Here is a 12550-nt window from a genome sequence, read left to right as displayed (position 1 = left end):
GGAACAGGAACAGGAAAAGAAGCAATCAGCTTGTTACAGTGCCTCTCTTACCGGGGCTCGTTTCGTCAACACTATGCGTTGTCATGACAGCTTCGTCAGACGGCAGGTACAGATAGGCGGTGATTGTTATTGACAATGACTGATTGATTGTGACCGACTCTTCGCTTCGTGCGATAACCCCTGTGTAAGTCTCACGCGTACTGAGATGTTAAACTTAGTGCTGTTGGTGGCTCGGACTACCACGAACTACCTGGACTAACCCAGTAGCCCAGCATTGGATCTGGGGTTAATCAGTGCTCTAACTTGACGCGGATCCTTAATCGTGCCTTGTTCCTGGATGTTTTATGGGGACGTGCGATCAACATGCCTCGAAAACATCCACAATCTCCTATACCGATTGTTTACCGGTAGATAGGAACAATAAGTTGAACGGTGAATATAATAGAGTATTACAGCAAACTATATCTAAAAACGACTTTGACCTATTACGCATATATCCATGGTATCCTCAACCGGTGACCCCATCCAGCCGATAACCTATCCTATAACGGCGACAACCACCTGGTTGCACACTTTATCCATCATAAACCATATTCTCATAACGTCGTTAACAATACTGTATCAAAACACTCAACGCCCACGCATCTCCTTCTTGGAACGCTCCATCGCCTCGGCAAAAGTCTGCCTCACATCATCCAATTCGGCATAATGCTTAATAAGCGCTTCCAGTCTCTCACATCTGGAGCCAGTCACTTCATCGGACAGCTTGCACCATCCGGAATGAAGTGCAACGAAGAGAAATGCTAGACTACCACGGTAAACTTGTTCGTCGCGGATCCATGAGCGCAAAGCACCTCTGGTAAGGTTGGCTCTGCAGCCACGGTCTCTGAGTAAAAGAACGAGCAAGCTCTTGAACCCGTTTTGTCCAGCCTTGAGAAACGCTTCGACAGCGTCTTGGCCGATGCTCAGGGTCCCCTTTAGATATCTCTGCATCACGGGCAACAGTCTATCGCCATGTCGCACATTAAGGGTCGTGTTGATGAGCATATCTTGAGTGATCTTAAAGTCGTCCTCGGCTCTCTCCACCAAGCGAGGGAATTCCTTAGCTGAACATACGCCTGCTGCAGCATCGAGAAGGCTTTGTGTCACTCGAACGCTGTCACTTTTGTGTTCAAAGATGACCTGTAGACCAGGATATCCAAGCTCCCATAGTACCTCGATAGCGATCTCTTCATCAATATCGACGTCGTCAGCGCGGTTCTTGAGAAGCATTTCGAGAACTTCGGGGGCCCAGTCATCTGAGTCTTTCTCTGGCGAAGCGATCGCTGCTAGCACGACTTCTTTCGTGAACAAAACCTGAGATCGTGGCATTTCGAGGAACATGGCCATGAAGTCTGGTCGGCTACGGGTATTGGCCAATGCAAGGATCATGAGTTCTTCGTCGATAAAACCCTCATGTGCCCGGTACTTGAGGAGGACTCTAAGCATAGCTGGTCCATGGCGGTTCTCGATAGCTCGCTCAGCTACGGCTGTGGTGATTTGAATGCGACGACCGTGCTCGGTGAGGAGGTAGTCCATGGTCTTTGGGTGACAAGCGCTGGCAATGTTTCCCATCATCCATTCATCGAGCTTGATGTCATTGCCGTGCAGCTTGAGCAACAACCTGAGTATGTCCAGTCCGTACCTCTCATTTCTTGTGGCTCCAGTCATGGCAGCGTCACTCCATCGGAACTCTCGGTGTCTGAAAATGAGATTCATCATCTCAGCGGTCGCACACTCAGCCGCGGCGCAAGAAAGGTCTTGATCACGCAAGATTTCATCCTGTCGCAGCGTCATGATCGTCTGGAGCATTCCAACGCATCCCCATTTCGCTGCAGCGCGGATCGTGTATGGTGTTATTGACTCGCCCTTCTTGAGAAGAAATGCCAGCATCTCGACTCTCCCTGTTAGGATCGCACTGACGACTGGCGACTTGAGGCGTGCATGGTGCTTTTCTCGATCCTCATCGGTGTTGCCAAAACCCAGGTGCTCGACGTTTTCTCGTTTCTGGTTTAGTGATGTGCTGTTGGTGGGATATTCAGAGCCGTTGGGCAGCCCCTTGAGAAACTTGATGGCATCCTCTGCGGAACGAAGCTTGCAGATGCTTTCGCTGGCATAACGGACCCAGTGGTAGTTGTACTCGGATTTCGCTTGAAAGACACGCTTCACTTGAGTAGTGCTTGTGCCTGACCAACCCCGCTTGCTTGCAATATGTCGAACGCGCTGGTTAATGAAGACCTCGACATCGTTCTTTGACTGTGAAAATGAATCGAGGTCTCTGTGGGTAAACTCGCCCAAATACTCGTAGATCTTTGAACTTGGTCTACTCGTAATGACGAGACTGAGGTTCTTTACTGGCTTCTCTCCGTGGAAGGTCTCCTCGATGAGCTCCAAAAGAATAGTCCGGGAGTCAGCGTCACACTCGTCCAGTCCATCAATTAAGCAAAAGATATGACGGTCAGATCTGAAAGCGACTTCTACCAGCAGGTTCCAGAGTGCTTGGGCCTTTTCAAAAACACGAGCACCGCGGTAAGCGTGTCTTCTGCGGATCCTGTCGCTGAGAAGATGTGGGTGGTTTTGAAAGATCTGTGAGAGTAGTCCTCGAAGGACTCCCTGGGCGCTGTTCCTTAGTACATCTTTGGAGCCACAGAAGAAGTAGGCGCATGTGTTGGCGGGATCAGTGGCGAAGTTGTTGGTGAGCTTCTCAGCGAGATAGATAGCCATGGTCGATTTTCCTCTTCCGTGGTTGCCGGAAAGCCACAAGACATGCTGATTCTCCGTCTCTGGTTTCAGCCAGTTCTTGACTTCCTGCACTCCCATGATCCATTCACAGGTCTTAGGGGCTCGAGGTCCCTGCTGCGTTCTGAGAGCATCCTTTACTATTGAAGGATCTGACCAGATGAGATCCCGATAGAAAGCTTCAATTTGCTTCTTCTTATCCGCATCGCCTAAACGGGTCAGTGTTTATGAAACAGATAAAACCAAATGTTGGCATATTTACTCAAAATGTGACGCGATTCATAGCGCTTGTGAGCGACAGTGCTGGTACTTGGCCAAGGATAATGACCCAAGAAACTATCTGGCGACAAAGGCGACTCATCCGAAAGGCGCGACATCGAGGATCGCGGCGAGTCGTTACTCGCACTCAAGAAACCCATTTTTTATATTGTTCTCGTTGTAAAATATAAAGTTGATATGTCAAGTTGAGGTCTTCAACTTGGATCGACTTACAACAGTCGGTGAACTAGAAACTGAACCAGAAAGTGGCTGGCGTGATGCATGCGTCGATTTGAAGAGGGGTGGTGCTTGTAACTGTCTGTCATCAGATCAAACGAAGAGAAAGTCTCATGACCATCAAGATTAAAAATGAAGTACTGTAACGACGACGATGAAGAAAGGGAGAATAGAAGGATAAAGACTTTACGCGCTTTGAGAGAAAGAATCGCGTCGTATTCGAGATCGTCTTTATGAATATCTGGCAATATGTCACAAGTGGAGTCATGAAGAGGGAAAACGTTGGATTGTACGGATATTAGGGGAGCTAATAAAAATCTAAATTAGATTAAACCGTCCGTTAATTATCAGGTTTCGTTTTTCCCCTCTCATTAAGTGACCTCAAAAGGGGGTAATTTAGGAGGTTGGTGTCTACGCCAGCGCCAAGTATGGTCTAGGTCTAGGTTTGTATCTGTCTTGACATCCTTTTCCAAGGCGGTAAATTTGAAGCGACAATATGACGTTAACTTAAGCTTATCACGATAACAATTATTTCTTTTGAGGGTATTCTTGATCATTATCAAATAAACATTTTGCTTTTTATTCCTCGAGACTGTCGAGATTTCCTGCAGCTTTGGTCAAGTCTAATGCTAGTCATGACCCCAGCCTACCAATTTCTAACCCATGGACATTATGCAAGTCATTAATGCCCCCTGTCTATCGTCCAGAGAGAAACACATTCCATTGGTTGGTTGCCGTCCAACCCAAATGTCTGGTTAAGCGCTGCCTTAAGAGCCATGTAAAGGCTGAACAATATCTATCGTGAAAACAAGACCCGAAGGAATGTCGCGAATCGAGCTCAGTTAACCGAAGGGCCATTGCCAGTCGTCGTAGTCTGTTGGCGATGACAATTATGGCGTATGCAAATGAAAACGTGCGCTGTCGAACTCAACATGGTCTCCAAGTTTCGAGGCTTTTCAGGATCCCAAAGAACAAAGACTTCAACGACGATGATCAGGCGCAACTCGTCGAACTCTTCGTCCGTATATATGCATTGGATGCATTTCTCGGCTCCATCTTCCCCCAGGACATATATGTGAGGGCTCGAGTTTGTTGTATCTCATAGGGGTTCGATGATCAGTAATTACCCGACGACAATGCCTTTGGCCTCTCGAGGGTGATATACTTGTCTTTCGCGTGTTCATCTTTGATGTTTTCTTGTTTGTTGTCTGTAATGGTTTTCCAATAGAGTTTACGTCTAGTTTTTGCTTCTCATATAGTCCTAGATTCTTAAAGTTCCGGACAGAGTTTGACGAAGTGCAACTTGTCACACAATCAATACATAGAACTTAACTGTCTTGTTTAACTTACTATTACCAGGAGGAAGAATGAACGAAGAAGAAAAAATATTCACGGGGTTACTGGCAACCTAATGTTTTTGTTGTGAGTCAATAGTTATACGCAACCCGATAGCAGAAGGTATATCGTCTCTAGGGTACCTGGGCCGATGGATATTTATGTCTGCGAGTCTAATAGTTTGGTTCATGTAAACACTTACTACTGCTCAGTCATCGATATTCTTGAGTTCAAGATGCTGGAGAGAAATAAAAACAAATAACATGTCATATAGCAATAACAAGTTGGTTGCCCTTCATACACCTAGTGATTAAACAATGGCGATAGAATGCTGGTTTAAGTTGTTAGACGGATTTTTGAACATCAAGACCGCATCGAAACAATGCATAATTTCTATGTCCGTTGGACACAGAGGCAATGAGCATCCACATAGACTCTTAGGTAATAGAGCTATCTTTGATGAGAAAGTAGTGAAGGCTAAGAGAAGAATATAAAGTATACTAGTAGCCTCAAAGCTCACATTCCAACATGACGGAAAATCTCATAAACAGGCGAACAAGAATACAAGGCGCGAAAGCGTCAGTATTATAGATACATTAACTGGTTCTGTTATTATGTGCATTGAGAAGCTGGTAATACTTTTACATGGCGTATATCACAGCGTAATAAAGACCATTCGGGATGTGTCTGGACGAATCATCCGTGCAGAAGGAAAGGAATTTCAGCTGATCGTTGAAACAAAACTCTGTTCGACTTACACTTTTGTTTCTCGTGTTGGTCTACCCTTGCACTCCGTAGAAAGTCTGTGCAAGGAACCCAACCTTTGACGGTGATGAGTGACATCAAACCCTCATCATACGTCAGGCAAACGAACATCAGCTCATCTTCTCAGACCATAATCGTGTTGCTCAAAGCGGAGGTTATATAAAGGCCTTGCGTGTTTAGGGTGGCTAGCTATGAGGAGTTACGCCAGTACCCGTACAGGGCGCTTCAAATGACAGAAGCAACACAGCTATTATATACAAACATTTGCATATACAAGCTCCCCCGTTGCACTATCTGACAGTACTTAGATCGAAATGCCATGTTCCAAATCTACTCATGCTAATTGGGTGGGCAAGTAGGTAGGTATTCAGAAACTTTAGTAACTGAAATCTTGTCCCTGAAGTTTCAAGTTAACCAACAGCGCTGCCAACACATGAGCTAACCCCGGAAGCTGAGAAAATCTGTTGGTTGACCCCTATAGATACCATGGGCATCACCAATGAGGTCTTTGACTGAGTAACAAAGTGGAAGAGCCGGACCCCCGCCGTTGCCGAGATCCATACATATCCTTGCTATGGATCTTCTTGAAGACTAATATGTACGACCAACAACACTTCGACCAACAGACTTTTCATGGGCTACAAGTGAATACGCAAAGTGCGGTATAGTGATGGCATGTGTTCATAGGCTTCAGTCATGAGCTTTATCTAGTCGTAAATTGAGTATTGTAACTAGATGAGGTTGTAGCTTCGCAACTTCTGAAGCATTTACTGGTTTCTTGTATTAGGGATGAAGAACTCGCAACACCAGGAGTAGAGCTTGATTTAGATGGAAACATGCATCACGGACCCTTAGGGATGATAGGCAAGTGGTGAAGATCACCTGCTAATCATGTCCACCCTGTTGCTGCCCGTCTGCTGGTCCAGACCTGTCGATGGGGAGGCACGACGACGAGGAAGCAAGGTCTGTATGTAACTTGTGAAAGGTCGGTCAGCAATAGTTCCTCATGATACGAGGTTGAAAATGAGGTATAAATAGGAGGCCTGCTTTCACAGAAATCTACTCGACCATCTAGCATCTCATTCCTCATTCCTCATATCAAACAGACATCATGAAGTTCACTACCCTCGCCACTACCATCCTCTCTATCACTCTTGGGGCTGATCTTGCTTCAGCCGCTTGTTGCGACCTCAAAGTCTGTGATGGCTTCAACCTCAAGGGCAGGTGCAAGACTGCTTGCTACCCCTACACCAACACACCAGTCGCTATCAATGGAGACGGATTGAAAGGGCCTATCGCTTCTGGCAAGACTGACACGGATTGCAAATGTACCTTGGGAAAGGACCAGTGAGTGCCCCGTGGTCGGTTAAATCAGATCACCTTTAACTGACATATCAAACAGCGGATCCTGCATGCTCGTCAAATCCAACAAAAAGGGCACCAATGCTCCTAACCATTGCCTTACTGGCATTGCATTTGCTCAATGTCAACGTGCCTAAGCTATAGAAGTGCATAAGTTTAGTCTTCAAAAACATTAAGCTATTGTTTTCCAGTCTCGCATTCTTCAGTTACTGCTCATATGCTAGCCCGAACCTCCATTGGTATGCCATCTCAACTGCAACAGGGATGAACAAAACAATAGAAACAATTTGTCCAAACCCCCATTCATTTCCGGCGTATTCCTGTCGCATACTCTCAGACATCTCCTCTTGAACTTTCCTCAGAGTGAAGATCACCCACAGTAACGGTACAGACAAGCCAACAAGCACAAAGAGAGGTACCACGGCAACGACTGGCCTGTCACTAAACCACCTATTGACCCGTTCCCGCCAAGAAGGCTCAGCCTCTGATCCTTGACCAACTATTCCTTGACCAACTATTGTCTTCTCTATCAGACGGGAGTGCATTTTGGGAAGACCAGCGAGGAGCCAGAACGAAAGCAAGTATACAAGTAGTGAGGCAGTAAGTTCCAACCCGTTCAAGGACCGATAAGTCATAGTCTCTCCCAGGTGCCTGTACTTTTGGGGGAAGCACATATCTTCGATAGTGCTCCAGTCGATTGACGATACTTCTGACCCTTCGCTATTACCGATCGGACTGACGCTGAAAGCATATATACATCTCGATAGGAATGGGTAGAATGACAAGGCCACTGTTGCACTAAGCAACAGTAACCTGGAATTGTGCTTTACGTTGTCCCTTGGGCACGTTTTTGTCAATGGCTCCAGGAGAGCGATAGGGTATAGAAGTGGCATCATGCTCACCACAGCCACAGATTGAGAGATGCGAGCTTCGATAGCGCCCAGATCTGCGGTACTAACGCCGTAATCTTTGCGGATAAGCACCGCGATTGTTGCAAGCTGCAGCGAGAGTGCAAAATATGCGGCTGAGTCAACGAAAGCCACCAGACCGGTTTTTACGATACGGTGCCACTGGCTGGTCTTTTCGCTTTGCTTGAGTGCAATGATTGCAAGAGATAAGGAGACGCTGAATGTAATTTCAAGAACATGACCGATGACAACCTAGAATAAATGATCAGCGAAACCCATTGAGAAGCGGTACCCAGACGAACTCCAATGCCAGATATGTCAGGATTACCTGTGCCATACACCGCGGTACATATCTCGCTTTGACAGACTTCCAAACTATCCTTCTTGTATTGGGTCTTGGACCCGAGAAGGCGGATGTAACTACTGAAGTCATTCAGTTCCGTCCATTGCGAGCAATCGACTTTGGGACTCGGCATGCTGACTGTTGTTTGTTCTGAAGGCAGTCCCAAGGGGACTACTCTGCATAGAGGATCACCCTTAAAGATATAAAGCTTGCAATGCGATATAACCTAGTGTTGTCTTACCGCATTGGTAAAGTCGACGCTAAACATCCCTCAGCTGAGTTGGCTGCGCAGCTGCGGCTGAAGACTGATTGTCTGAGACTGCAGGATCCAATTATAAGAGCTGAAAGACACTGGCCCAAAAGTGGCACGTCTTGCCTGCATAGTTAAGTTCCGAGCCTTGTTGTAGCTCTTTCAGTTCCTCTTGATATACAGCTCCTCCCTTCCCATCTCACCCACCAGGCTATGATCTCGCATCGGAAGCGTGTAGTTCTATCTAGAGAACATATGATATCCCAATGGCAATACTCATATCCCACCTTATTCTCGGCTTCAGCCTCATCGGGCTGGTCAAATCGCTTGACAGCAGCGTAGGACCTGATTCTGTGTGCGGATACATCAATGGCGGTAAGGTGCCCCATTAGCCAGTATTCCAGTTCCAGTCGCCAGCTGATATATAATGTGCGCGACCAGATATTGATCTTGCTCTTGACTGTTCATCCAGGTCATGCGGTTTCTTATCCATACTGGGCCACAGCAATAGATATGTCGGGTGTTGTGATGGCGCAAATTGTGCCATTCCGACCGTATGTATCGAGTCAGGCACAGCACCCAACGACTACACTGTAGAGTGGTACGCGACATCTAAGCTCAAGTCAAGGACGATGCTGAGACCAAATGTAGCACCGATGACTCCCTCCCGGCATGTGCAACTTATACATGGCCAGGGTTTGGGGCAGAGGGGTACTTCTGCGCTCCTTCGAGAACTACCATAACAGTAATCGCAGAAAAAACTGCTGGAGATGAGACTACTTCAGCGATCGAACCATCAGATGCAACCACTGCTCCATTGCCAGAGCCAACCGATGGAGGAGAAACAGATTATAGTACAGCCGATGGCCATCCACAACCAACACTTGATGGTGGGCCAAACCTAGGGACCGAACATGGTGGGCCATCACTTGATGACTTCTCTATATAGTCACACTAACGTATCAATAGATTTGAGCTCGCAACAGAGAATTGGCGCAGGAGTTGGCTCAGGAGTTTCTGGAGGATTGCTCTTGTTGTTTTTTGCGTAAGTGATGAAAGCTTTGACACACATTCATTGTGATGCCAATTCTGACTCTGATATAGGATCTTTGGATGTTGTGGGTGGCCAAGTCGAAGAACCAATACAACCAGAAAACAGAATATCCCTGAGAGTATAGTACACAAATATGCGCCAGTGCCTGCTCCTCAGGCAGCTCCTTGACGTTGGGTCACTGCAAAGGTCATAACCGGTGTTACGATATGACTTTTAAGTTGACGCAGCCATCAAAGGCAAGATCCGTGAGGGATGGCGGCGAATGGGTGATCATCAGGGAGGACTGGCTATATAAAATTGAAATCCGCAATAGTAAGTAATATTCATGTGGTCTGGGTACACAAATCCTAATGTATCGCGTGGTGGGTGAGCCCAGGGCTATCTAGCAGGGCAATGAGACACAAAAAAGAAGACAATGTCTCTGGTTCCTGAACTGGCATGACAGCCAGTCCTGTTTTCTCCAGCGCCACCAGTCAGTCAAGAACGCAGGGAGGGTGTTATTGGTGGCGAAGTCCACAGAGATGATCATACCCTCAGTGGATAGATGACCCGACAAAAAGTTGGAAGAAAATCAGGGCTTGAGAAACTCCAGACCTTGATTGCAATCGCACTAGTGATGCAAGACAACGACAAGATCAAGGACGCCAGCTGTACAGAGAGATCAGCTCGATATTTTGTCATTGCAATTCACAATCTTCAAAATCGATCCAGGGAGGTGAAAGCAGCCACTAATGCGTGTTGATCTTTTAAGATTGTATCTTCCAAAAATAGCACGGACAGCTGATGAATCAATTTCGCAGTGTCTCCAGTGAGGAAAAGAGACGGCTAGAAGGGTTCAGTATCCGTTAAGGCAAGCTGGCAAGGTTGAATATAGCCAGTGATGCACGGCCTGCATGCCAGAGGACGGCCACCAAACGCGGAAGCCTGTGCAGGACAGGGGAGCGAGGCTATACCCACCGTACCGTACAATAAGGGTGCCCATGATGTGGACGAAGTGGGTTAAGTTATACACTACTCTGTATGTAGAATAACTCCAGCTGTTATCCCCAGTATTGAGTAAGGGATCGTATGTACGGATACAAAGGGCTGGATAGGACAATTGTGCTGTCAATATATAATTGAGAATACCATCATAGATCCAGAGAAAGGCAATTGTTGCACTGCTATTTCCGACAGATTTCATGATTCTGAAATCCTTCTTCTACAAAGTCAGCTGGTATGGAAGGATACGACGAGAAAGTGTTCTAATGAGGCACAGCAACGGCCTTGGCAGACAGTTTGGAACGAAAGCCAGGCAGTCCGCCAACTCCGAAATCTCAACGTTGACAACGAAAATCCGCTATCCAGCCATGCGGGTTGCAAATAAACTTCATCGCGCATACATATATTGGCGAGAATTGGCAGAGAGGAAAGTGGCTATGGCAAGAATCAACAGGGCCTTTGTGGTACTGGAACTTCCGCGACGGATTGGCACCTTAGGCAATATATTAATCAATGCGAGGCAATGCTCGATGAATTCGCAGCTCCGTTCGCTATAAAGCCGGTTGTTCCGACGGGACTCAAGATCCGCAAAGGCATGAAATCTACGTGTCCAAGCTGCATTGTTGATAATCATACAGCCATAGCATGTAGACCACGATAATCTGCAGTGGCTAGAGTGGTGATGGATAATATCCACAGGTCCCTTGATCAAAGCCAATCTCCACGGGGTTTTGACTTGGCATCACATCGCTATCGTGGGTTTGACTGAAACGGTTTGATTCATCTCTTGGCGGCTATGACAGGGGATAGGCATAGTAGGTAGGGCATGATATTAGGGACAGACCCTATTCGGAGATAGTCGAACAGGCTTTCCTTGCCAACAGAGACGAAGTCTGTCGCGCCAGAAGTGCCCTAGAACTTATCCGAAGCTTTTGTTGTGTATACGCCATGCAGTCAACCGGGCCAACGAATATCTTACAAACGAGAGCAATCATCGATCTCATGCATTGGTGTGTAAGCACCTATCGACCTCGGAACTCTGAGGACAAATTGAGTCGCGAATTGCCTCGCGGCCCTTTTATGAAGGAGGTTGACGTGACCCACAAGTGACATTTGAACAGACAAATAAAGGAATTGTTTTGCAGATGTCGACAAAAGGGGTAAGTACCACAACTAATGTAGGAACCCAATCGTCTTAACCAACCACAAACACGAGAGCAGACTTGGGTTTCGTGATAACCTTATGTGAAGGATGCATAAACAAGGAATTCTCGTCCTTCAGTGTCTGTTGGCCTTATGTAAGTACTGTAAAACTTAAACAAGCCAGAGACCCATAGTAAGTTTTATGCACCTACCTGACGGCCCCTCGGTGTGTGTATGATCAGCAGACTTGAAGTTGATTCATCTGGAAGGGCTTTGTCTGACGAGATCGTATTGTTTTCTTATTCTGGATCTCGGCTGCATCTCAAGCTTTGTGCGGTCTCGCCAGTTTCTGCGACTGTACAGATACTGGGATGCCCTGATAACTAGCGATTCGTAATTCACACTTGCACACTTAAACCTTGTCAACAAATCCGTTGATACAGAAATGCACATGCCAAGAAGTGGCGTTTTTGGGTTTCCTTTCCACCTGGCTGCCACAATGGGTACGAATCTGGACGAGAGTTGATATTTTCCGAGGTGCCAGCAATAGTTGTTGGCTGTTGAATATTGGGAACGGTTTGGCATCGAGACAACCAACAGTCCCATCGATCTTTTGTTGCAGGGTTAGATACCGAGACATTGGTTACTCGTTGGATCGTTAGCGTAATCTCAATGATAATGCACCGTCGATAATTGCTCAAAGAGAAAGGCTTTTTAATATGGAAGGGAAATTCCCTGCTAGAACTGGCAAATTCCCAGTACTGTATTCAATCTTGCTATACTGTAACGTCGGAGGCTATTAAGAACATTGCACGTCTTACACATCAAAGGCCGTATCTCGAATAGACAGACTATTGACATTGCGTTTTCCATAAAAGCAAGGTTCACGAGACACGTGGATCGAGACGGGTCATCACCGTATGCACAGGTAGCTGACGTGCGCCTCTTCGTAGCTCTATCTGCACAAATACATGGGGTTGCATATTGCATAACTTATGAAGACCTCGGGAACTGTGACATTGAACTGCGGCGCGCGACCATGGGGAGTGCATTGACGAGCAAATGAACTCGGAGTCTCCACCTGTCTTGGAAGGTCAGATTCAGCCAAGCTTCTGTGAGTGTCGGATAACGATAGC

At 46.6% G+C, this 12550-nt stretch overlaps 4 protein-coding genes across 4 annotated transcripts; 2 read left to right on the top strand and 2 right to left on the bottom strand.

Moving 5' to 3' along the window:
* Positions 1 to 457: 457 nt before the first annotated feature.
* FGSG_10783 (uncharacterized protein) lies at positions 458 to 3197 on the bottom strand (the record flags this gene model as incomplete). The annotated part of the gene is made up of 2 exons (XM_011327317.1): positions 458 to 2987; positions 3041 to 3197. The coding sequence occupies 2 exons, from the start codon at positions 3195 to 3197 to the stop codon at positions 631 to 633; spliced, it is 2514 nt and encodes an 837-aa protein (XP_011325619.1). The 3' UTR covers positions 458 to 630.
* Positions 3198 to 6475: 3278 nt separating this feature from the next.
* On the top strand, positions 6476 to 6880 carry FGSG_10784 (uncharacterized protein). Its single transcript, XM_011327316.1, has 2 exons — positions 6476 to 6720; positions 6776 to 6880. Exons 1-2 carry the CDS (start codon positions 6485 to 6487, stop codon positions 6870 to 6872), a joined length of 333 nt encoding a protein of 110 aa, XP_011325618.1. The 5' UTR covers positions 6476 to 6484; the 3' UTR covers positions 6873 to 6880.
* Positions 6881 to 6941: 61 nt separating this feature from the next.
* On the bottom strand, positions 6942 to 8119 carry FGSG_10785 (uncharacterized protein; the record flags this gene model as incomplete). The annotated part of the gene is made up of 2 exons (XM_011327315.1): positions 6942 to 7895; positions 8012 to 8119. The coding sequence occupies 2 exons, from the start codon at positions 8117 to 8119 to the stop codon at positions 6942 to 6944; spliced, it is 1062 nt and encodes a 353-aa protein (XP_011325617.1).
* Positions 8120 to 8502: 383 nt separating this feature from the next.
* FGSG_10786 (uncharacterized protein) lies at positions 8503 to 9641 on the top strand (the record flags this gene model as incomplete). The annotated part of the gene is made up of 6 exons (XM_011327314.1): positions 8503 to 8611; positions 8709 to 8790; positions 8888 to 9153; positions 9206 to 9281; positions 9341 to 9354; positions 9604 to 9641. The coding sequence occupies 6 exons, from the start codon at positions 8503 to 8505 to the stop codon at positions 9639 to 9641; spliced, it is 585 nt and encodes a 194-aa protein (XP_011325616.1).
* Between the last annotated feature and the right edge of the window lie 2909 nt (positions 9642 to 12550).

The sequence above is a fragment of the Fusarium graminearum genome, chromosome 3, assembly GCF_000240135.3.
Source record: "Fusarium graminearum PH-1 chromosome 3, whole genome shotgun sequence".
Classification (NCBI taxonomy): domain Eukaryota; kingdom Fungi; phylum Ascomycota; class Sordariomycetes; order Hypocreales; family Nectriaceae; genus Fusarium; species Fusarium graminearum.
The sequence above is the reverse complement of the archived record's forward strand: the minus strand, read 5'-3'. Positions and strand labels throughout refer to the sequence as shown.